The 26,315-nt window shown below is 42.4% G+C and overlaps 1 protein-coding gene across 1 annotated transcript in view; it reads right to left on the bottom strand.

The window, feature by feature from the left end:
• Positions 1-4,047: 4,047 nt before the first annotated feature.
• The window catches only part of ISX (intestine-specific homeobox), a 28,341-nt gene continuing 6,073 nt past the window's right edge, over positions 4,048-26,315 (bottom strand). The window contains exons 3-6 of the mRNA XM_014963539.1: positions 22,517-22,759; positions 10,014-10,165; positions 5,339-5,455; positions 4,048-4,759 (exon numbers count right to left, since the gene is read on the bottom strand). Coding sequence (XP_014819025.1) covers positions 4,523-4,759; positions 5,339-5,455; positions 10,014-10,165; positions 22,517-22,759 — 749 coding nt within the window. The 3' untranslated portion in view covers positions 4,048-4,522. The remainder of the gene's footprint in view (positions 4,760-5,338; positions 5,456-10,013; positions 10,166-22,516; positions 22,760-26,315) is intronic.

The following is a 26,315-nucleotide window of genomic DNA, read 5'->3' as shown; positions in this document are numbered from 1 at the left end:
TCAGAGGTGTCTGCGGTGTGCAAACATCATTGGCAGGATTGTGTCTTCCTCATGCCGAAGAGGACTAATTTCCCTGAAATTGGAGGCCTGGCTTACTGAGAAATATCAGTGTGAAAATGGAAATCAGGGCCATAAGCTGTGGGTAGGAATTGTTCAGGTTACAAGGGGTTTTATGGGGATTAAAGGATGAAACTATCATATGGAATATGTAAGTAAAGTGTCATGGAGAGCTGTGAGACTGCAGAGGGGTCTTCCCCTAGGTGGGTTGTAAGTCCTGTTGTTTGAGTCGTTTGAAATCAGGTGCAGCAAAACCTCATCACCTACCATAAATAATGGCCCTTCATTTTTGTCAGGAACTAGGACACAATGGGACTCTCCCATCACTTGTTTCCAAGATGCTATTAGGCTAATGTGTCCTGATCCAGTGGACTGTGGCAACAGCCTTCCAGGACGTCCATTGATGGGGAGCGTGCAGCTCCACGCTGTCACCTCTCATTGCTGCTGCCATGGAGAAGTGATTCAGATCTGCAGAGGGAACAAAATGCTGTTGTGACCGGATTTGAACCCAAGATCTCTGCCAGGCCCTTTGGATAGAGATGACAATCACATGCTTTTGTCTGAGAAGAAGGATGGGTCTGCTGAGAGGTGGTCAGGGTGTTTCTGGCTGGCACTAGTGTAGCAAATGTGCTGGTCAATCAGGTCGACCAGTTCACTCCAAGGCAGCACAGTCAGAGCCATGCACCACTGGTGAGAAATCTGACTTCTCCTTTTCCCAGCCACCTGCTCCGAGAAATGAATCAGTGGTGCTCTATTCCCCCAGCATCTCCCTGTTCAAAACACAGATCAAAACCTCTGCTTTGTGAAGGGTTTCCTGAGTTTCAGAGGAAAACAGCTCTGTCAATGTTAATAAAAGTTTGGGGATTATTGCAGGGAATACCACAGGCTATTACTCTGAAGTCAGGATGAATAGCTGCATTTCTATGTGCTGGTCTTGTTAGTGTGTGGTCATCTTTCTCGATGACTTTTTCCTCTAGCAACCCTTTGGCAGGTTTAAGACACATTTATGCCCGAAGTAACTCTCCTATATGTCTGAAGGACTGTGGAGTTTAGCGTGTCCCAAATGCTGGGTGTGCCCCAAACACTGGGTGTGCCCAACCTGTCATTTTCTGGAAACATCACAGTATAAAACAATGCAAAACTAGCACCCTCGGGACCACCACAGCCATGACACAATTGAACTTTCTTACTTCTTGATTTGAAGACAGGTGAGGGGTGCAGAGGAAGAGAAAGTTGCCACTATTAGATGGGATGAGGATGAAAACTGGAAGACTAGGAGGTGTTGGGATGCCAATGCCAAAACTGCCTCCATCAATGCTAATTTGTTCTGACTGCACCTCAGAATAAAATTATGAAATTGGTGAAAAACAAGGTAATAGTATTAAGTATCTCTGGGATTTAACAACCTGCATATGGATAGAGATGCTACACATATCCTGAAACCTAGATTTGGTATTCAGTGCTAAATTCTGAAATTTCATAAACAAAACAAGAAAGTCCAAGCAAAATTGTTCTACAACAAAACAAACCCTCCATGTACTGGACATGATAGCAAAAAAGGAATTCTAAGGCTTTGGTTTTCAAGATGAAGTCAAAGTTTGCTCAGCATCTCTGCTTCTCACCTCTCTGCTCCAAAACACCTAGAGGCTTCTAGAGGAGTTCAGAGGCAGGAAGTAGAGCTTCCAGATTCTGGGCAGGCATCATGATGAGTAGGAACCTTGGCCATGGGTTTATCAGGCAGTCATGTGGAGTGGACAGAAATTAAACATAACCCTGGCAAGCTGCTTGGTTTCTATTAAAACACTTCTGAAATTTAAGCACCCCGTATCCTGACCAAGAAAATTTGTCTTGTTATGATCACCTTAGAGCCTCCTCTATGCTACACAAATATTCCCCCAGGATAAGCTGTCCCGATGCAAGCGCCTGCTTGTGCAAAGAGCAACGCCCCCTTAGTTTTACATGATAAAAATTGCATAGGTACAATTCACACCCTGGAAACTGCACGAATGAGTGGACTTCACCTAACATAGAAACCTTAATGGGATCACCTTTTCTTCATTAAAGTGAGCATACGGTGCTTAATTCAGGTGTGTGTAGCTGCAATGCAGTCACCTGCACAGAGAAATGAAACGCATAGAGGATAGGATTTATCTTTTTCCCTGCAACAATCAGCTGCTCCCTAGCTTACAGGTCTCCCAAACCTGAAGTGCACAGAAAGCTGGTTCCTGACAGACAACAAGAAAGCTATTGACTCGCTGTGATCCACTGTGTAACTAACAATTACCAGCTAGAAGGCGGCTGCAGACCTGGCAGCTGCAGTCTGGCCAGAGGGATTTCTTGAGTAAGCAACCTATGCAGAGTCATTAACCTACCTGCACTCCCATGTGCACAGGAGAGCATCCCCACCAGGCCTTTGGGGCACAATTTGCTTTGCTTTTAGGCTACGTCACGAGTGGCTACCCTTACAAGTGTTACATCTGGGAAGGAGACCACATTTTATTGACTTTGTTCAGTGGCTTCCCCTGTCAGTGTGCAGTATGTGCCGTGGCTGCAAGACAGAAGGTGGTGCAGGCCTTTAAACAGTGCTTTCCAGGGGTGCTTCCTGTGAAAGTCAGTGCATACATTAGTGAAAGCAGGATTGGACCCTGAATAAGCAGCAGAAAAAAAAAAAAAAAGCACCATATGTTGGAAGGAGATTAATATTATGTAAATAATAAGGCATACAGACATTTTGTAAGTGGGCAGGCCGCTCTCATTATTGATCTACAATTAAACCGAACTGTGGGGTCATACCATCCTATTATGTCTAGCAGATTAAACTCAGTTAGGCTGTCTCTTTTTGTTATTGTTTCTGGTGGAGTTTTAGAGCTTTCTTAATTCAGGTCAAAAAATGAGAGACTTCCTCATAAGCATTTTAATTAACCAGATGAAGAATTCTCTTGCCCCCAGAGACTCACGGTACCAAATCCAGAACTCAACACTGCTACTCCTCTCAGACTGTCATATTTTGGCTCAAATTGTGTTTGTGCCCCTTTCATAGCATCACAGAATCACAGGATGGCAGGGATTGCAAAGGATTTCTGGAAATGATCTAGTCCAACCCCCCTGCCAAAGCAGGTCCACCCAGAGCAGGCTGCACAGAATTGTGTCCAGGTGAGTTTTGAATGTCTCCAGAGAAGGAGGCTCCACAACCTCTCTGGGCTGCCTGTTCCAGTGCTCTGTCACCCTAAAGTAAAAAAGTTTTTCCTTATGTTCAGATGGAACTTCCTATGTTCTGGTTTGTGCCGGTTCCCCCTTGTTCTGTTGCTGGGCACCACTGAAAAGAATCTGGCCTCATCCTCTTGACATCTGCCTTTTAGATATTTATAAGCATTGATAAGATCCACTCTCAGTTGTCTCCAAGCTAAACAGACCCGGTTTTCTCAGCCTTTTCTCATAACAGAGGTGCTCCAGTCCCTTTATCATCTTTGTAGCCCTCTGAATCTCTCCAGCAGTTCCTTGTCTTTCTTGAATGGGGGAGCCCAGAAAAGGACCCAGTACTCCAGATGTGGCCTCATTAGGGCAGAGTAGAGGGGGAGGATAACCTCCCTCAGCCTGCTGGCCACACTCTTTTTAATGCAGCCCAGGATACCGTTGGCCTTCTTGGCACAAGGGCATGTTGCTGGCTTATGGTCAACTTGTTGCCTGCCAGGACTCCCAGGTCCTTCTCCACAGAGCTACTTTCCAGTAAATCTCCCCCTAACCTGTACTGACCTTACATTTGCCTTTGTTGAACTTCATTATGTTCCTCTCTCTCCAACTCCCTAGGCTGTCTAGGGTTTGCTGAATGGCAGCACAGCCACTCCTCCCAGTTTTGTATCAACAGCATCATCATTTATTCAAGTCAAAACCACAAACAAATCAAACTCAACCTCCTTCTTCATTGACTACTTTGAAAAAAAGTACCTTGAAAGCTTGATTTTTGACCTAAACATGTTCTTTACACCCGTCAGTGCATGGGGACCAGAACGTATGAGGAATGAGACCTAAACCCGTGGAGGAAAGCCCATTTGGCTGGACCTGGGGACAATGTGCACCTCATTGCAGGCATTTTGCCTACCCCAAGCTACCAGCACAGTAGGGTCATCCCACATTGTCTCGAGGCTGAGTAAAACCCCAGTCCTTTTGCGGGGCCTCTTGGTGCACCGACTCCCCAGGGAGAGGCTCTCAGTTGAGTGGCTGGGTTTCTACAGAGCATGCTGCTCCTCAGGCAGATGGGGAGCTCCTTCCCAGTCAATGGTGGCTCTTGCCCATCTTCACTTGGCTGCAGTGACTTGTGGTGGCACTCCTGCAGCAAGCTGACCTTGCACCACAGGCCACCCATCGTCCTGGCAGGCTTGTTTGAAGGGAGGAAATGCACACCCCCAAAACAGTCATGGGTGAGAAAAGCATGCCCTTAAAGTCCCCCACTCCCCTGTATCCTCCTCTATGTGGAGCTGGCGCAGATACTGCTCCTTTCCAACTTGTGGGGTAGTGGTGTGCCGTAAGGGTGGAGGACATTGAAGAGGAAGTACGGTTTTGGGAAGGGCAGCAGCTCCAAGTGGTGAGGGATGAAGGAGAGCGTGTTGGGCAGCCAGGCAGTTGTCAGCTGCCCTTGCAGCGGTGAGTAGTATCCCACGGCAGGGATGGTAGCAGTGAGCTTTCTTGGCATCAAGCTAGGAGCCTTTCAAGAATAAAAATAGAGTATCAGGTGAATCATTACAGACTTTTTGTTAGGTACAATTTACAATCAACCTAATTTGTTTCCCTGATGCTCAGTAATTAAGAAGGAAAGCTGAGAATAGACTCCCTAAAACTCGGTGATGTACTGTCACCAGGGAGCAAGGTGAAATACCCTTTGTTTTATCCATGGGAAAACTCCTGACAGGGAAGAGCCTATGCGCCAGCCTACATAATATTAACTTTCCTAGACTTAGCAAGGATATGGATGAAGGCCAAAAAGTGCTGGTCAGCCTAACAAGGCTGGACACTGTAAAGAGATACTGACTGTTTATAAAGAAGCATGGCTTTATGGTTGCAAATGTAATATTTTTTCCTGTTCAGGAAGTTTCTGATGGTAAAGATATTTTTTATTTATAAAATTATTTATATTTATAAAATTATTTATTTATTATTTAAAGATATAAAGATATCCAAAGTGTGATTTACAGTAAAATGAGGGAGGATCATCCTGCAAGACCTCATGTAATATTTACAAAACAGGTTTCATTCCACTGAAATTCAGTGAAATTCTGATACTCACTGTGATATCTGACTTGGGAGCAGGAATGAAGTCAACTTCTGTCAGATGCTGAAGGCCACCAAAGTTGCCAAATTTTTCATGTTTCCTCCACTTTGCTCGCTGGTTCTGGAACCAGATCTGGATCCAGGCAAGAAAGAAAAGGCACAGAAATGAACAGGAGATGAGGGAGGAACTTCTCTCATCCAACTACTTTCCCTAGGTTCTAAGAGAGCGTCAGAAAACATTGACCTCCAGCTCAGCAGAACCAGGGACTAAAGGAAAAGACCGGGTTCAACACAGCACATTTAACGCTTTGCATAGCACGTGGGATCTCTGCATATCACAACAGCGTATTTTCTTTCACAGCTCACAATAAAACTAGGATCTCTCTGTTCAAGGAAAGACAGTGGGACGCCGTGCAGCAGGTCTTCTGGGCTCTCTGGAGAAAGCAGACCCTTTCCCGGTCAAAGTTTTATAGCAGTCAAGGCATACAGCATTCTGCTTTCACTAGGAAGTGTGATTTGTTGCATGACAGGGCTCTTTCACCTGTTCCCAAGTCAATAGATTGGGGAAAGACCCACCTACATATTTTACTGGGCTGCAATAAAAATGTGTCACCAGTGGAAATGTATTAACATCATTCTTTCTATATTTAGCTGGTTACATTTTGAAATTCACATAGGGGACCTATGCAAAAGACCCAGGGGGATGCTGCCTTCTAAATCTCTCATCAGTCTGAGTATGTTGTCTGCAATATCTTTTGCACTAGAAAACAGACAACAATTTTTCTCAAGGGAGTTTCTTCCATCTGTCAGCTGATTTGACCTGCTTGGGGTACACAAGTATTTGTTGTGCAGCCACAGTAGTGAATCTTGCTGCATTATCGTGAAAAGTTGAATCCTCCTTTCACTGTAGTTTCTAGCTGGCTTAGGAACTTACTGTTTGACTGTAAACATTTCTCTCTAGGCAAGTGATTCACATGAACACAAGGTGTTAGTGATCAAAACCAGATGCTGCTGGATGTAAATATGTATGTATTTTAAACCCAATAATGAGCAGCTCAATTATTTCTACATCTCTTGCCCAGGAAGTAATGGGAATGTCAGGAGCCCTCTGTTATATTGCTGATAGTTAGCAGTATCTGAGGTTACTGAAAGGACAGTCCTGTTTATCTGGCTTTGCATGTGTTTGAGAACTGCTTAGTCTATATGAACTGCTCCATTCCCTTTCTACCATGCAGGAGTTATATGGTGAAACAGCACCATAAAAATGACCTCTCTTTAACATCAGCAAAGTGATTGAGGGCAGAGAAGGGACTGAAGCCAAAATTCAACCTCTGAAGTGCTTCTTCCAAAGTCTGAACATGGGATAAAGTCCTCATTTCCAGATGTTTTTAAAGGCAAAGCTGTGTTCACAGATAGAACTGCTCTTTTTTGCCCAATCAGCTCTCCAACACCCTTACCCCTAAAATGATTTCTCAATGCCCACCCTGAATTTCTTTTACTGGTATTTAAACCTATTCCTCCATGCTCTGTCTACCACAGATATCAAGCTACTGATATAATTTATTCTCCGCACTCAACTAACCTTCATTTTTTCCAATGTTTCTGAGCTATGGCACTGGGACAGAGCACAGTATTCCCTTGAGTGTTCATAAAAGTCACACCAGTGCTAAAGCCAGGGTCAAATACTTCTTTAATCCTGCCTGAGATTTCACAAAAGACTCATTTGCCCTCTCAGTTGTCAGCAGATTGTCCAATGAAACAAGGACTAAAAGAGAGTGGAGAGGGACAGTGTCATGCCCCATGTTGTTACTCCAGTACTTCTTACTCTGTAAGATTGTCCCTTTGCTGTTCTCTTGCACATGACCAATGATCCAGAGCTTGCTGTACTAAAGACTCAATGTTTTCATTTTTTTCTAGTCCACTAATCTTCTTACCATTTCATAACACTATCATTAAAGATTTTACTGATTATATAGTTCAAATACACATTTGTGTCAGTAAATGGTTCCTTTGAAATGTCCTCATTTGCAGTTGGACACCTGTTGTAGACCTCGCTTTTTGTCTACTAGCACATGCTGTCTTGATCTGGTGTTTTCTTATTCCAAACAGGTCTACAACAAGGTCCTTACAACGACATGCCTCTGATGTTACTACCTTTATCAACCAAATACACAGAACCATAGAACCATAGAATCATAGAACCATAAAACATAGAATTATAGAACGGTTTGGGTTGGAAGGCGCTTTTAATGTTCATCTAGTCCAACAACCTGCCATGGACAGGAACATCTTCCACAAGATCAGGTTGCTCAAAGCTCTGTCCAGCCTGACCTTAAACACTTCCAGGGATGGGACATCCACAATGTCTCTGGGCAGCCTGTTCCAGTGTCTTGCCACTCTCATTGTAAATAATTTCTTCCATACAACTAATCTAAATCTATCCTCTTTCAGTTTAAAACTGTCACCAATAATATCATAAAAAGATGAATTTGTCAACACCTATTTTCCATAAACCAGTGTTCATAAGCATTAAATATATTACCCTTTCTTTAATTCTTCATTAACAGAGACTTATATCAGCTTTATCACTGTTTTGCCAAAAATCAATATTTGGCTGACAGGCCAGCCATTATCTGGTCTTCCAGTTTGCCGTTTAAGTTCTAACATAACATTAACCTTCTTCAAGGCCCCTGGAACTTCTCTTGTGCTCTAGGACTGATTAAATATCAACACTGCTTGCTTCTCAAGCAGCTTTTTAAGAACTACTGGAGGTAAGTCACCTGGATGTCTGGATTTAAATGTATCTATCTGTAGCAGCTGCTCTTCAACATTGTCCTTATGGAAAGTGTTTCATCATCATTGCACGATACTACCACCTTACCTGACATATTTCCAAGGATAGAGCAGAAATTATGACTGAACATCTCTGCCATTTCTGCATTATCCTTGACAGCCCCAGTGTTTCTATAAAGTAACAGATCAATATAAATATAATTCTTCACTTCTTTTTTTGTTTGTTTGTTCTTAATGGACTTTTATTGAGTTTCTGATGATCCTTAATTTTTATTACCAAAGCTTTGGCCTGTATCCTTCTGCTTTGCTTATTAATTTTTTATAATTTATTGTTTCTACTGTTTACTCATCCAACATTCTTCATTTTGTGTTACATGTAGGCATACACACCTGCAGAGATATAATTCCATCTATCCTCTTAAACTGTTTCACAGAAATCATAGCTTTTTTTGCTTGATTGGAGGACACAGGCTTTCTGCACAGCAACAAAATGTTTCACTTGGTTACCTGAGGGTTGCTCTTTTTTTTCCCCCAGCTAAATTATCTCTCTGAATTGATTTGACCTATACTGCTTTTAGCTTTGTCAAAACTATCATTTCAACATACTAAGAGTATAAACAAATTCTCTACACTCTATTTTGTTTGTATTTGACAAATGCAATCAATCAAAATTATAACAACTTGTAACTTGTACCACAGTGACTGCTAATTTTTAGTGCTGTGGCCAGTTTCCCTTTATCAGCCAAGATGAGGTCAAATGCAGAATTTCCTGTGTCGTGTTTAACACTGTCTGGATTGGGAATTTGCCATCTGCAGTTCATACACATGGGGCTTTTTACTTCCTTCATGTACATCTCAGGTTGATGTTTCCCATGATAACTCTTCCTTCCCCTCCCCTCCTCCAATCATAAATGCTTTTTTTTAAACAGAAGATTGTCCTGTTCTTTTGTGTGATTTGCTGTTCTGTTGGGAATGCTAACTAGTAGCCCAGCTTGTGCTTTATACCATTGGGAATGCATTGTGGGTGCACTGATATCGCTCATGGGCATATTACGGCTATGCTGCTCCAATTTTCCCTGTAACCTAACTATGAAGCAATATCATCATGGTTAGTTGATAGTCCCAGGCATGTCACAGTCAATAAACTGCTCTGTGTTGAACTTTGATTGCTAGAGGGGGATATGTGCATAGAAGTACACTGAGCACTCTAGCATTACGGCAAGTACAGAAACTGCCTTGTGCAAAGATCGTCACAACAGCGCCTGGTAAACAACACCAAATTCCAATACACAGAGGTATATATATGTCAATGTAACACATTTCATATATAGTAAACATTTGGGGTCAGTTTTCAGCTCAGTCAGCAAGACTACATTACAGCTGGGGAACCGGTTTCCATGCACTGAAATTACAGCCAAAGCATTTATAGTCTGTGACATCAAAACACAGAACAGCAAGAAAGCATTTTCATTTGGACAGTTATTTTCACTTTTTTTGAGACCCTGTAGAAGATGGATGTGGATGACAGCTCATACTGGATGTACGTTAGTCTATAAAAGGTTGATAAATGATTAATAAATATTTTCATAAATGGCCACTCTGACGCTACAGAGTCCAACAGGCTGCTCATAACCATCTGTAACTCCTATTTGCTATGCATTTAGTATGCTTAGAGCTCCTGTTATTCCTTTGGTTAATCCCATTTTGTTAGTCCCAGCTGGGTGACAAATACTTTTTTCCCTATTTGTAAAAAGACAACAGTGATACAGGCCTCCTCTGTAAGGCAACAGAGAGGTCACGTATTTCATTAGCGTTGTCACCCAGGCATAAACTATTAAGAATGTACTCTGAATAAAGAACTGGTGTGGTGAGCATAGCCTTTTGGAGACACAATGTACCTGAACTCTGGCTTCTGGGAGGTTTATCTTTGCTGCCAACTGATTGCGAATATGGACATCCGGGTAGTGAGTCACTTGGAAAATCTTCTCCAGTTCCTGGAGCTGCTCAGCTGTGAATGTTGTCCGGATTCTCCGTTTCCCTTTCCTCTCAACTGTGCAAACAAAGAAAGGTGCATCACATTTTATAGGAAAAGGCCACAAGGCCACAAGAAGACTCAGAGATCCATTCATTTCTGTAAATTGTTGTGGAGCTGGGATGGCACTTCCAACACCTTCCAGAGATCTACTTACCATAGGTGACTGTCTCCTGACCCAGCAGTGAGGGTGAATGAACTCCTTTATCATTCAAGAACTGAGCCAAAAGTGCCCATTTGAATGCTGATTCCATTGACGTGCTGCATGTCAAGAGGTATAAACCCCTATGTATTTTAAACACACTAGCCCAGCAGTGGGTTTTGTCATCAAAATCCAAACTTTGACGCCTTTTTGCTCCTGTCACATGCACACATCTGTTGCTAATTTATAATCCTTTGTTAACTACTTGTGAAGAAATGCTTAATGTAAATGGAATGTAAAAGTAGATATTCCATTTTGCCTTGTTCTCATGCATGTAAAGAATCACCATCTTTCTTTCAGCAGATAAATTTTCCATCCCTATCTTTTCCAGTCATACTGGTCTTACTAAGCTTTCCTCAAGCTCTGAGGTATTATCTTTTTCCATTGTCACTCTATCGATTTTGATGAATTTACTCCTGCATGCCAGCAAGATCAAAGAGTACTCAAAATGCGTGAATGTTTTGGAGGGAAATCAACCATTCCAGACTGACTGACAGCCACTCTCTTCCCCTACCATTCCTTTGGCAGTATTTAGGGATAGCCAGCAGTTTCACTGCAGTGTGACAGTGGCATTAAAGATGTTATCTTGCATGGAAATTAATGGTATTCTGACAGCATCATTGCAGTATGGCGACTTTCTAAATAAGCTTAGCCTTAAGAACTACAAGGTCTTAAAACCCATGGAGCAGCATATGGGGAACTTTGGATGCTGTGAATTCCAGAGTACTCTTAGACTGCTCCATTCCTTCACCTACTGTGGTGTCACCACACTAAAGACTTCCCTCAGCACTCCTATGGTGTTTCGAAAATGCCCCCCTCCACCCTATTTAGATCATGAACTCTGTATGCAGCTTGGTGTAAGTTAGAGTAAGGTCTAGGTTGCTCTGAAATGATGCTTAAGTGCTGAGAGGAGAAAGGAGCAGCAAAAGTGAGCTGTAAGGCAGCTGATCCACAGACTGTGGAGTTCAGCCTCATCCCAAGGCTGGAATCCTCTTTCATGCACAAATAGAGTGTCTTCTAGATGACATTGAATGACCAGTGCAAAAGCCATGGCCCAAGAATTGTGAGTCACAAGGTTTTTTCTACTGAGCTTGGAAAACTGTAGCCTGATAGGAACACAAAAACTCTAATATCACTAGTGACTATGATGAGTACACTACTCAGTGACGTGAAGTAATTGGCAATGACACCATGTTGCTTGAGAAAATTATCTTTCTGAATAAGTGCTTTTGGTCTTCCATTATCTAATGACAATTACCAATTTATTCTATGTAACTAGATGCATACACTAATGTGAACAGTTAACCATAGAAAGTTAATTTAGTCCCCCAAAGAGACTTAGTACCTTTTTTCCCCCTTTTGTTCAACCATTAGCATAACCTCTTCCTTCTGGGGGCTAAAGCAGTGAAAAAGGTAACTGAACACCTTGGCCAATATAAACTGGGCTCTGTGCCAACCAGAAAATGACATTCTTCATTCTGTAATTGAAACTTCATTGTGACTCTGTTGACACAAAAAATAAGGAATAAAAAATTCTGTCCACTGACTTGGTAGGAAGCTGCCCAGGACACGATACCTGGGGGCCAGTAAGTGAGTATATTCCATTGTGGATATTTCATCTTTTCTAAACCTTTCAGGTACTTTGAAAGAAAACCAGTCATGCAAGAAGAACTGTGGAGTGTCATTTATCATGAACACTGTCAATACTCTCATATCTCTCAAACAACTTAATAAAGCTGATGTCCAACACAGTTAAATCTGTATCATTACATTTTTCACTAGCCTATCAAAGTACAACTCATTAGACTGCAATGCTGGCTTCAGCCCCAAGGGAAAAATGTTATTTACATTGAATCTTGATGGCACTACTGGGGCAGAGATCTGAAATAAGAAATATTTTTACGTGGTTTTGCTCAAGACAGCACTGGGCACTCTCTACTAAGAAGCCCTGATTACAAAGTTGCATCTGCTTGAACCTTCCCAAAAGATGGTTGTAAGGGGGATTTATTGCTATATGGATTAAAAAGGAAATGTCAGTGCTTAGAATATGAATCTCAGGACACTGTGTCCTCTGTAAATACGGTAGACCTAACAGTTCATAATGGCGTCTCTTGTCTGGAAGATTTTCAGCTCACACCTCCCTGTGGGGATTGGCCACCATATCCTACTGGGAGATACTGCAGACAGGTAAGATTGAGTACAAAGGTGATATTTTGTCAAGCACATCATGTTCTGTCATACAGTCGAGAATCTCCCCGCTATATTTGTATCATTACAATGTATGATATTTGCATTTCTCTAGCACTGGGCAATTCATACAGCAAATCCCAATGAGTGAAGTTTGTCCTGACCTTGTCATGATCTCAGAAATTTGACGCCTCCTTGAGATGTCCTGTACATCTTCATGAACACTGAGCTGAGCTCCTGCCTCTATCCAGGGTAGAAGACTGGCTTCAATAACCTGGGAGAAGCTGCAGTCTACCTCCAATGTTTCCTGAGTGGAGCAAGAGATTCAAGCTCAAACTGTGACCACATTCTTGTTCCTGTAGTCCCAACACTACATAAACATCTGGGATGCTGGCAGGGTTCTTGTCCTGCCAGGTTTTGTATTCCCTTCAGGGCAAAGAGAACAAACCTGCCTACTTCCCCAAAGATTTCTGAATTAGCAAAAAGACCTTTTTTAAAAAAAAACTTATTAATGAACTGAAATATAATTTCATTAATATGAAAAGGAAGAAAGAAAGTGTCTATATTTTAAAATCTTAGGTGTCAAATCAGATTAAAAAAAGAAGTATATTTTAGTATTCTGTCAGAATAAGCAAATAATGATTTAGCCCTGTCTCATACATTAACTAGACTGTATAGAAATGAAATGACTAAGGTGGACTGGGATGGGATTGAAGTGAATGCCAAAGACCACCTGGATCAGCCATCAACATAGTGGACACCATACAAAGAGCGATCATTATTTCTTGCCTGTAAGCACACATGATGACAGCCATCGTCTCCTCTTTAGAATGTGGAGTCAAAGTTTAGTCAAGACTTTTAGTGCCCACACCAGAGGATACTACTTGGGTTAGAAAGAAACGGTTTCCATTATTTGGCCACGCTAGCTGCAGGACTTCTCCATAGAGTATATGTTTATACACACCAGAAACTGAGATGACAATGTGGATATCTGTCCTTGGCTACCAGTTTAACTAGTTGTGGGTGCTGGAAGGACACTTAGTATAGAGTCCACTGTATTAGTCAGCCTACAGATAGATACAAGAAATCAACTGTTAAAAGCCATGCAATACCATCTCTACTCGGCCAAGGTGTGGAACAAACTCAGTGAAGAATATGAGTCTAGAAGGAGCTGCAAATTCTGCCCTACAAAGAATTTATGAGAATGAGAAGACAAAGGCTGTGCACAGCTGGTGTAAGTTTGGGAAGAAGCTTTTAGCTGGGACATCTTATGGTAGCTGAGGCTGGACACATTGCCTTGAACCACATAGTATTTTAAATTGTGCTGGAGATGGGATGGGGAATGAATCTGCCAGATAATCTCTTACTGTACTCTGTCCCACTGACAGCTAAGAAATGTCCAGGAATACAGAGCATGGCTTCAGAGAGAGCAGACTTGTGAGTTTCTGATGTCTCATATCAGCTTCTTTGGTATGAAAATGACCCAGATAACTTGGTGACAAGCAAAAGAAACTCCCCATCAGTTCACTCTTACATCCTCTGCATTTTTCCTTCTTGAAAGGTGAACTGTTTTACAGACAAGACTCTTATGTAAGGGAAGGATCTACACAGTGCTCAGAAGTGTCAGTCCTACTGAAGTCAGATTTTTCAAAGCTGAAACTCATCAGATTAAACAAAATACAATAACACAGGGTCAGCTATGGGCCAGTAGAGACTGAAGGACAGGCTTTGATTTCAACAGGAAATGAAATTAAATTGCTAACAAAACAGACTCCTGTGAACTAATCAAGGCTTTTGCCAGTAGGAAATCTAGAAGAGTGTATTTTTTTTTCTATAAGTAATCAGTCATTCTATTTTTATTTTTATTTTAAAAAAAGGCTATGAAAAATACAAAATATCTAGGACTGTATGCTAACATTTTCTCTTGCAGAATGAAACTTTGTCTGACTGTGGCTTTGATACTTCCCTTTGCCTTGGGACCCTAGCTTAGAGATCCCATAGCAAACAACAGCATTCAGAATTACAGTCTAATAAAGAATGTGGGTGGAAGATATAAGACTAGAAAGTGTTGGAAGTGTAACATCGGCTTTACAAACGTGGCTCTTCAGTCTCTGGGGAAATAAGACTCTGTCTGAGTTTCCTGAGCTATTTTCTATGTAAAAGATGGGGATATTCAAGTGTGCTTTTATACTCTGTGAAAGTCATTTGCAGGTTAGCTGACTGCTGAAACCAAGCCTGAAAATGCCAGGCAGCTAAATATGTCAGGTTTTGCAGATGCTTAGAGATACAGCTGTCTTATACATTGCCTTACTGTTGACATTGGAAGAGCCAGATTCTCCATGCCGATAAAACAGTATAGCTCCTTTAAATTCAATAACAGACTCCATTTGTCCTCTTCAGGTGTGGCTTTATTACTAAGGTCAGATTGGAGCAAGTTTAAACATTTGAACTTTGTAGGAATACAGATTCTTCTTGAAGGTGCGCAGTGAAAGGATGAGATCAATGGGTACAAGTTGCAGCAAGGAAAATTCTGATTACATAATAGGATAAAGATGTTTTTACCCTGACGGTAGTCTGATGTGGGCCTGGAGAGGCTGAGAAGTCTCTATCCTTGGAGACACTCTAAACTTGATTGGACAAATTAATTTGTCCTAATTTAAGCTGGTTCCGCTTAGAGTTGGGGTTGGACAAGATGGTCTCCAGAAGTCTCTCCTAATTTACTTAATGATGTAATCTCTGTCTTTCAAATATATGCACGTGGTCTGAAGCTCTCCCAGCTTCAAGGAGTCTGATTTGTTATTGCTTATTTACACAGTTTTATCAAAGCATATTATGTCTTATTTCCAGTGTCTGGTATAACACAGGTACAAGATGAGCAAGAGTTATGAGCAAATCAATACCGAAGACTACTGCTTGTACTTGAGTTTGCTAAGTAAAAATATGCAGCTGCAGCAATGCCATACTTGGGCAAATTCATTCTGGACTGCAGTCAGTAGGCAAATAGCTGGTACTGCTGTTCTTTAGTTGCCCTGTGTGCCTGAGCCAGATGGATACACGCTGCCTCAGTGAGATCTCTGCAATTGTATCTCCCATTTGCACTTAGCCCATTAGCAGGCTAAGACTCTATCAAGCCTATACTTGCTCTCATTACAAGGGTGCATACATTGGAGGGATAAGGAACTGAAAACTCAAGAGAAGGGCTGGAAGTCAGTGCTGGCACACGTTTGCTTTGGAGTACGTAATCTAGACAGATGAAAACTGGTGGGATCATTTTATCTTGCTGCAATCCTCTTTGTCGTTTCTGGACAGACACCCTCTCACAGTATGCGATAACCAGATCCAAAGATTTCGCTGCTTCTTTGACAAGGAGAAAGCAGTTACCTAAGCAAGCAAGAGGCTTTAGCTAAATATCCTCAGAAATATATTTTTCTTTGTGTAACAAAGTTGACTGTATCATTTGTTTCTCAGAAAGAAACTCGGGGGCTTTGAAAAAGAGCCTCATTATACCTGGTTAAGTTCTGTTTTTCCCTTTTAGCCTCTTTAAAAGAAGTTCCTCTCTCTTTTCTTATTAATTCAGCCAATTACAGATATGTGGGTCTCCCAGCCAGTTCCTTCTCATGGCTTTTCTGAACATTATTCTCTTGTGGTGCCATTCTGCTCAAGGCAGCCAAGCCCACAGCAAAAACAATTGCAATTGTATAAAAGAGCTATTATAAAGCACTGATGGCATCAACAAAACGTGCTTGTCTGTGTACAGAGATGTGCCCATGGCGGTCCCTCTCCTAGTTAAAGAGGTGGCTCGTGGCTTTCAAAAGAGCTTGCTCTTCAATATTTAGGTGGGAGTATGACAGTGTGGCTAATCTTTATTAAAATGGTTTTCCGGCCTTTGTTAAGAAGGACTGTCATAGCCAGCGAGATTGATCCTAATTGGATAGGTACAATGTGCTCCAGATAGAGCCTCCTGCCAGCAAAACGCAGCATTTAGCATCCAGCCGCTGGCCATTCAGGCACTGCAGAAGTTAAGACAGAGCAGCACGACTTGAAATTTTGAAGGCTTGACTTCCCTCCCTTCAGTCCAAAACTCCTTGATGGAGAGTTGTTTCCACCCTGGTGCAGAGTACAGTGTCTAATTGCTTGACAGCAAGGCTGAGATGCAGAGAGGTACAGGCTTTAGGTGTATGCTAAAAATACCAGTCCAGAAACCTGTTCAAGCAAGCTGTGTGGCAGTGGCCAGGGGAATTTCTTAGCCTGCTTGTCAGAGGAATCGGCAAGGAATAGACAGCTCATATGAAACCGTTCATGTGGACAGTTCGTTGTGGAGGATGGCGCTCGCCATCAGCCTGAGACCCTGGTGAATTTAAACCTTTCCATCTGTCCACAAAGAAATAACAGTGTTTACAAACGCTGTTATTTCTGAAACGGTGTTGTCCATAGCTCTGGCACAGCCAATGGTCAGCAAAGTATCTGGAGGAAGAAGCATGCAGGCCATGGTTTGAGGGACCCCAACTGACACGGGGATGTGTTAGTCTCTATCACTTGATACCAGTTCTGTACCCAGGCTAAATGACCTGCAACTTCATGAACTCCTTCAGGTCAAAGTGGATTTTAGGCAAGTATATGTGTAACTTCCCCATTCAGCTAAATCTCAGGCTTGAAATTTACTTTCTGTGAATGTTTGTCTGCTGCCAAACTTCACCTCAAAGACAAGAGAGCAGTGACCATCCTAATCCAATAATGCTTCTCGCTGAGGAAAACAGGTTCCCCACCACTCTCTTCACACTCTCCGGTCAACCACCTTTGTCAGAAAACAGCCATTTGGCCATGGAGAAAGCTGAGATTATTGCAGGTTGCACAGATATCTTGTTTTCTACTTTATTCCTGCTCTTTGTGGTTGTTTGTGCCCACAAACCTCTAGACATCCATCAGGTGTGCTTGTTTACATCCCTGCCTCAGAGTCTGTGCTCCCTCCAAGAAAGCGTAATTCCATCATTGTTTTAGCGTGTAATCTCTGCTGTTTCCCCTCTCAGCATTAAGCACTTGCTAATACAGTAGGTAAAAGGCCTGCCCTCAATTTTAAAGAACAGTAATTAAAAGCACCAAATCCCAGGGATGTAATGAAAAGTTCTTAGACAATTTAGGAGAAGCCAATAAGTACTAGAAAGACCTTTGAAATAAACTTATCAAGATGCGCCATCCACTTTATAAGCGGTCACATTACACATTTTTGACTAGCAGGAACAAATTAACCTCTGGGTTCTGCATAATGTACCCTTTGGACCAAAATTCCCAGGATAGAAGGGGATGCTGGAAGAAAGCTTTGAATGCTAATATTTACTTAAAAAAAAAAAGAATGAAGAAACAGCAGAAACAGAATTTAAGATAGTCCCTCCAACTGCTGACAGCTTTGCTTTTTTCGGTGCTTACTCGTGTCAGTGAGACTTCTGCGTGAACACAGTCTGGAGGTTGGGAGTAAAGGATTCCGGTTTCATGCCTTTCATTTAATATTGTGGGTGTGATTATAAACAGTCTTCAAAGAGAGAGAAAAACAAAGAACCAGCCTGCAACAATGCCTCAGGTAAACCCACCAAAGGTCAATGGTGTACTGCTTTTCTAAATGTATATAGCAATACAGCACTTTAGAGACACAGCGCTGGAGGGACTATTCACACTGACAAATGGAAGACTGGGAAGACAGCTAAGGGCAGCAAAATTATATACATATAGGCATTTATTTTTTATTCCTGCTTTTCAATTTAATTTAGAATTTCTTCCTTTTGTTTTGCAGGACAATGGGATGCTTATGCCTTTTCCCTCAGTCCTATTGGCATATTCCGGGCAGATGATAATTATCTGGGATTGAGGCTATACAGTGCTTCATTGTCTCTTGAGTGTTTTGTAAATGCACTAAAATAAGTCAGCATATTGGGGAAAAGACTGTTCTGCGAGAGATAAACCATGCTGCTTCACAAGGGTACATGGATTTGACCATATTGTCCACAAATGAACAGTACAAATTAATTTATGGCTTCAGAGAAAACATAAACACTAAGCTAAAGATGCCTGCAACTGGCATCGATACAGAGGGTACACGACTTACACTGGAAGTTCTCCAGGACTGAGATCATCTCTATATTTCCTGTTGTCTTTATGATAATTGCTACCAGAATTTGTCAATATGCTTTGGGATCAAAGATGCTATCATAATTATAAAACTATTAGATTAATAACAAGATCCTTGAGTTCCCAGTCAGCAATGTGCAGAGGATTTTTTCTATGGAAATATTTGGATGATGTTGACTCAGTACGGCAGTGTCTTAGTGTCTTCTACAGTGAATAATGGAGACAAGAGCTTCAGGGAATAACATTGCCTGGTTGTTCCCATGGTCTGAAACCCCCAGTTTCTGGTGGAAATAGGAGACAGCTCTGTTTATGGAAGCCTAATCTACCTTGTACTTGAATTATTGCCCAGAGAAGAAATCCTACAAGACTGGGCATCTGCCAGTGTCTTAGGGTGATGCTGCTCTCTGGCTTCTTCAAGGCACTGACTGCCCCCTTGCTGGAGCAGGGGACTGGAACTGTTATCCATGCGAAATGCTGGGCACATTCAGCCACTGCATTTGGCTGTAAATAGTTACAGCACACACAGACAAATGTATAGAATCAAACCCAGCATGTGTAAAAGACACTTCAAAAGAATTTCCCATGAGGATCTGAACTAGGCTGGGATGTTGTATGTGGCAGTCTCCAGCAGGAGCAGGTCAGACAGGCACGGGGGCAGGTAATCCTCTTGGGCTCTGGTACTTGGTTGTCATGAGCTGGTCAAGTCCCAAGAGTGTCACACAGAGCAAAGAGAAGGAATTAAAAGGAAAGTGGAAGGTCAGTATTTAATTTGGGGGCTTACATGAATGTGTTGCTGTGATGCTGACTGACAGCCACAAGAGTTTGCCCTGCTTGTTCTTATGTTTTGAAGACCCTGGCAGTGATGGTGCTTGCACATCGAAAAATGGTAGCAATTAATCGTTTCATAGAGAGCTGGCCCAAGGCAGAGTCTGTACCCACAGCTCCAAAGTAAGGCCTCTATCAGAATGATCTCCTTCTAAAACGGGTTTTATCAGCGCTGTTTCTGGGAGCCAGGCTTTCCAAAAAAGTTCTGCTGAGCCTTCCATGCAGAAGGCTGCAAGTGAAAGCACCCAACATTCAGAACAAAAACTTCCAAATTCAAATGGGGGCTTAGCAAAATTAAATGCTATTCTCAGCATACCTCTAGCTTATGAGGGCTTTTCTCTTTTTTTGCTTACAATGCAACCTCTTAAGTTCAAAGAGCAAGTGCAAGAGGCATTGCTTCCTGTAAATGGCTTGTGATAAGGGCATAAATCTGTTTAGTTTAAATGACACTGCATTTCTAAACCACTTAGTCACAGAAGCCATTTTGCGGGAAAAGCAAGTTTTGAGGAACACTATAGAGTTATGGGCTTGACCAGAAATATGCTCCAATATTTCCTCAGGGATGCTCTTGCTATCTCAATATATCCATGAAGTTCATACTGCCATGACCTACTCATCGTCTTTCTCCTCCTATCCAAAAAAGCACCAGACAAACTCCAGCCTTCCTGTCCCCAAGGTGATTGCATTGCATGCTTGATTTCTTCTGCTCCCTGACAACTATACAGATTTGTATCTGTAGTCAGAGCCCATGCTCACAAATTACATAGGTGTTTTATATAGATAGAGGCGGTCTGTGAGAAAGGGGTGAGGGAACACCCAGCCAAGGATTTCTGACGTCTTTCACATCAGAAATTTCTCCTGTCACTGAGATTGGTATTGTTCCCCTGCACGCTTGTTGTAGTCATCCTGGGTGTGGGTGTGAGGGAGGTCTTGGGGACATCTCGTTGGAATATGTTGTGGGCATTTGGCACCACCCGGGTGCCTTGTTAGAAGACCCCTAACTGGCTTATTAGCTACCATGCTGAAACCGCACCTGAAGCACCACAGAATCAATAGATACAGAAACAGAAGTTCACTTGCTATCAGCTTGAGCTGTACGGATTACAAACTACTCCCATGGATGGTGCCAGCCTACCTCTCCCATAGGTGCTGCTGTCAAACTCATCTGGGAAAGGAGACTCCAGCCACAGCCAGAAGCAGAAGAAAAAGAGATGCCAGCTCTCCCCCTCTAACATATAGTGGAGAAAAGAGTTTATGGTGTTGGAAAGGATTTTAAAACCAGGCCTCCAGCTCTCTGCTAAGAATAACATCGTGTGTGAACGGGATCTTAAACACCATTGTTTGTGCGCTGTGGGGAAAATGCCAGTCCAGTGCTTTAGGATCCTCCCCTCTCCTTCAGCCAGTTTCTATCAAAGGTTCAGCAACTGCGGGAACCAGTAGCCTAGAAAATGGCAGATCATTAAACCTCTGCTTGGTTTCAAAACCCCACTGCCACCAGGGAACAGAAGGATTTTGTTTAAAATGCGTTTAAAATATAAGTTGTCGTTGAAAGGGCCTGCTCAGCTGAGCTCAGTTTTGTGCAGATAATTACATGCTTCCCCGCCTGCTTTGCTGATGAGGCTGGTACCAAACTCTGCGCTGGTCAATGAGGCTACATGCGGAGCTGGGACACCTGCTGCCCTCCTCTATCACCCTGAGAAAGCCACCTCCCAGCTCTGGTGTGATACCCATGGTTGAGGAGTCCCTCCTGCACAAAATACACTCCTTTTTAGCGCTCACAGGCAGCCCTGAGTACCGGATACACACCAGCCTGGCTCTTCTGCGAGGAGGTAGTGTGATATTGCCCAGCTGCCATCAGCTGCCTGCAGCTTCCAGGGCAAAGGCAGGCTGAAATATCCAGTTATTTTACAATGCTTCTCTCTGCATCAAGGCAGATGCTGTCTCATGCAGGAGGAAGAGGTGACAGCAGCTTGTCACAAGACTCGTGTATACCGTAGCAGCAGCAGCATCAGGAACAAGGCTTTTCTTTCAAATGTATTTTAGGGAAATAAATGTTTCATCTGCCAACTTGCAGAGTGTGGCCTGAGGAAGATGTGTGGCAGTGAAGCCAGCTGAGTTACCCTGCGTCTGTGGTCACATGAGCCCATTAGGAGTCTTCAATGGACTTAATTGAAATTGCTTTGTTTTTGCTTTCAGAAAGGAACGAATAATAACAAACTACACAGGAAACACCTTACTGCTGCTACTGATAGCTTGTTTGCTGGAGTGTAGCATGATCATTTCCTAAAACTCAAAGAACTTAAAGCAGTTTTTGTCATGTGCTACCAATAAATTGCAGTCCGTTTGTTAGGAACTTGTCTTGTTCAGGTTTCATGCACCCTGCTTAGCTTAAAGTCACTGTGCAACTTATTGGCAAGGTATATTTGTATTGTCCTGTGCTTTGGCGAAAGGGGCAGACTAGCCAAAGCAAGAGACCATTCTACCTGTGCTCACAACTAATGAGATTAGCAGACCTACTAGTATGGCCAGGCCTAAAAATTGTGCCTGACACATCCTGGATGCCAGACCTATTGCGCATTGCCAGTTTGCCTGTGCGCATGCTGATGACCTCTTCATCACCTGTTCAGTGGGTCCAAGGTGTAAGGAACACGTCAAGCTTATTTGGCATGTTCAGCAGCCTCGATCCCCACGTTGTGCAACGGCCGTTTACCAGGAAATGGGCATTGCACAACCCAGGGAGCCAGGCTGCTGAACGTGGTAACTCCCTAGATTGCCACCCCAAGTAGGAGGACAATGAACACCCCAATCACTAAAACTGGTAGGGTTAGTAGGCCTGAGCTAGGTCTTTAGCTCTAATGGTGGGTCTCCATGGTTTTGATGGCACAACTGAAGAACCATCCCTGTGATTCAACCAGTAACTTAGCAGCAGAAATATTTATGATGTCTGTTACTAGGTATTGCCATGAACATCCTTGTAAGATAACAACTGCGGTTTTGGGTACTCTGGGAGAAAGTTTGGATGTAGAGGCACTCACCATGAAGTGGATGGTCCACTGGGAAATCGCATAGCTGATCATCTTCTTCCTCATGCTTTCTTTTGCCTTCCAGGTGTTCACATGCTGTGTCCTCACCCAGGAAGGAAGCTGGGCTGCCAGTAGGTCTCCTGCAGTGAGCTGCCTGCATTTTCTTTGCCCTGGCCATGGGTGTAGTACACGTGGCAGGGAGAAGCATTTTGGCTGAAGGTAAGTCACAGTCTAAAGGACTCCTGCTGCTGGAATCTGTGAAGGACACAGCACAAGACAGCTTTGAAAAAAGCTACTGTCGTTCAGTGCACCTTCCAGTTTGTGTGAAAAAAGGAAGCATGGGTGTGATCTAGATACTCTACCATTCAAACCTGATTATATTTAAAATGGACTTAATCCTTCTGTGTTGTGTATCAATGCCAAGATGATCCCATGTTGCAGGGGTATGGTTCTGGTGAATTTGACCCCAAAACCTAGCCTGTTCTCTGTTTCCTTCCACCTTAAAACTTTCAGTCACCCTTGTGGGGGATTTTCAAGCAGGACTGTAGAAGTAAGGAAACACCACCAAATGATCAAGAAAGCTCAGCTTCTCTGTCAGTGTCCAAACCAATGGCTGCCTTTTCTGAAGAACTCAGGAGTACAGTAGATGTGGAGCTGCTCTGAAAATCTGTCATCAAAATTACTGTGAAATTTGCTGGAAGCCAAATGCTTTTAAAAATCCAGTCCCTTCTTAAATGTTCCTGTAGATACATCTGCCCTATAGGAAGATTGGCAAGAGTACAGCCTAAAGGTCAACATCTTCCCTGATTCAGGTACATTTGTCCTTTCTTCTGCACCTGGTCGGTAGACTTCTTCTGCACCTGTCGCTCAGACTTAGGTATTGGATAATTCTAAAGGCAGCCTTTGCCTGGGCTGTCAACATTTCCCATCTGTCTTTGTGACAGGTGACACTGGTGATATCTAGAGAGGTACTGACAGTCAACTCATCTTCATGAAATCACCTGCATGCTTTTGTTGGCAAGACAAACATAAGAGAAGTGCACATTGTCCTATTTTCATGAAGTGCAGCCATAAGGTTAGCTTAGATTTGAGCATGGGTGTTATAAACAATCCCAGTTTGAGCTGAAGGTAACCTCAGCAGCAACCAGTGGTGACATGTGCTAGGACACCTGGCCTTGAGTGGTGATGAAATAGATCACAGAAGCCACAGTCTTTCTTCTGCCACGATATTGTCTTATTGCTAACACCAACATCTCTGTGTGTAGCAGAGGCACTGCAAAGATCTTTCAGGTTAGTTTTCTGCCTTCATGAATGTAGTATGAGTCCTCACTCTTCCTTCTAAAGGTAAGTGAACTTTGTGAAGCCATGTGCTGAAATATAAGATGCTGGGAAGCCTCATGGTTCAAGGCAGCAGGCTGCTTGTGGCTGTTAGCATCCCGAGGGAGGTATAACAAATACTCCTCTTACCTGCTCCTTTCTACATTTAAGCCCCACCATAAGTCCCAATTCTGAGTGCTTTATGTGCTGCCTTTGGTAGATGCAATCAAGGCTTGGGCTTGACTCTTCAGACACAAGATGCCTGGGTCTGTGCTGCTTTAATGGCAAACCTAGAATTTGATCTAGTTTTTGTCCATGCCTGGATTTCTTTGCTTGGAAAGACAGAGTAAGACACAACACATAAGCATAATGGATCCATCGGGGAATTTATGGTCCATGGTTAGCATGACCCTGAAGTGAATGTGATGGCATAGGTTTGTCCGCTATTACTACCAAATAACATTAAAATCTTAATGCAATAATGGACTGCAGTCCTGAGCAGTCACCCACACCTAGGCTCTGGGATTTGCAGCACGTGTTCCCCACTCCCCTATCATATCTAACTAGCAGCAGGTTTGAACCCCAAAAAGTCATACTGGAAGAAACTCCATTTTTTAATACATATTTTACTTGTGGTGCACTATCTAGCATTGGCAAAGCATCTGACTTTTTAAACATGTCAGAATTTTGTTTTCTGAACAAATAACAAGTTCTATTTGTAACCAGCCTTGGAGCAGTACTAATTATAACATCTGGAGACAAAGTGCCCAATTCTGCCCTCAGTAAAAATCCAACACAATAGGAATTTTACAGAGAGCTGACATTGACATGAAGAAAATGCAGTTATAAGAGCTCTGGAAATTAGCCAAAGCCTCATGTCAATAAAGGATGATTGTTCAAATGTTATCTTTTCAAATTATCACCAATCTTTGGTTAAACTTCTAAACACAATTGCATGTGTCTAGCCATGGAAATCTTAGAAACCTGGTATGAGGTCCACCTCTCTGTTTGAGGCATATTGTGCAAAATAGTACTCATTTAACTCCTTTAGGATCAATGAGGTTTGAGTTTTCTGGTGAGAAAACAGGTGAGGTTTTGAACAATATTTGTTGGATAAAGGAGAAGGGTGGACCTAGGAGTGATCACTAACATGGGGCTGGGGTTAAATTATTTGCTCAAGAACTCAGAGAATACCAGTGTCGGCAAGGGTTCCTAGCCCAGGATTTCTATCTCAGTCCCTCATCCTTAAATTAAGGACTAGTTGCACTCCCTTGCTAGATTTGATGTGGTGAAAATGAATATGTTACAGAATTGATGGCACTTACATATTATACAGTAATGGAGAACATAAGGGTACATGAGCAAGATGCTCATATAGGCAGTGACTAAAGCTTTCTAAGAATAACACTGGTACTTCCTAATACACAACTTTCCTCCTCAGATTTTTTCTCTGACATGATCATGTACCCCAGTGATGAGCACAACTTATGTATGAGCATGGATAGAATAACTAAGGGCTGAAGAAGAGAAAACAGGGAAGGAACAGAATACCGTCTTAGGCAGACAAAAAAATACCAATGTTTCTGTGAAAAGGTGAAAAAGAGTGGAACAATCTGTTGTTTGAGATCAAAGCAGCAAATTAAAGTGGCATAAACCTTAAAGAGAGGCTGGAAAAATCAAGGAAGTTTTCTGGGGAATAAGACTGAAGATAAATAATACTGAGTTTAAAGCGTATATCTGAGAGTTAAGAGTCCCAAGGTCTACTCCTAACTGCATTGCAAACTTCTCTGGTGCTTGTTGTCCTGAACAGGCAAGGAGCCTGAAATGGTAACTCTTTAGGTTAGCCAGTGTTTTGGGGGGGTGTATTCCTGTGAGTCCAGCAGAGAGTCTGAAAAATACCTACAAATTGGCATGGGGTAAAATTTCCTCCAGGGAACACAGTTTTCTTTTCTTTTTATTTTTTTTCCAGAGATGGCAGTGACATTTCAGCCTGGCACAACAAATTTGTTACTGTCATGCACAGAAATGGCTTTGACTTGTGGCTTAAAATGGTGTTTTGAGCTTGACTTTCAATTGTTTAGAAAAGAATGGGAAATTTCAGGGAAGATAGTAAGATTTCTTTTGGAAGCAGAAGGTTATTTCAGATAGCGTAAGTTCCATTTAAGCCTTTTTGTATAATCACTGGAGACAGACAAACCTGTTGTAGGCATAAGACTAATGATTTTAGGGTCTGATTAAGGCTGTGAACAGGGAAGAGTCTGTCACTGAGAAGTGCAAGCAGCTTTTTATTGTGCTGGTTTTCTATACCTTTTCTTTTTTCTTACCTTTTTTTTTTATTTAGGTAATTTGTTTTCCCTTGTAATAGGTGGGGTGAATTGGTGATATTGGCCAGGTGGTACCAGTTCAGTTATATTCCTTCAGCTGTTTCCTTTTTTGCAATAAAGCTGGGTGGAGTGTTGCTAAGGGTGAAGTAAACAATCACCATATTGACATT

The sequence above is a fragment of the Calidris pugnax genome, unplaced genomic scaffold (assembly GCF_001431845.1).
Source record: "Calidris pugnax isolate Ruff unplaced genomic scaffold, ASM143184v1 scaffold44, whole genome shotgun sequence".
NCBI classification, from domain to species: domain Eukaryota; kingdom Metazoa; phylum Chordata; class Aves; order Charadriiformes; family Scolopacidae; genus Calidris; species Calidris pugnax.
This window is presented reverse-complemented; position numbering and strand designations above follow the sequence as displayed.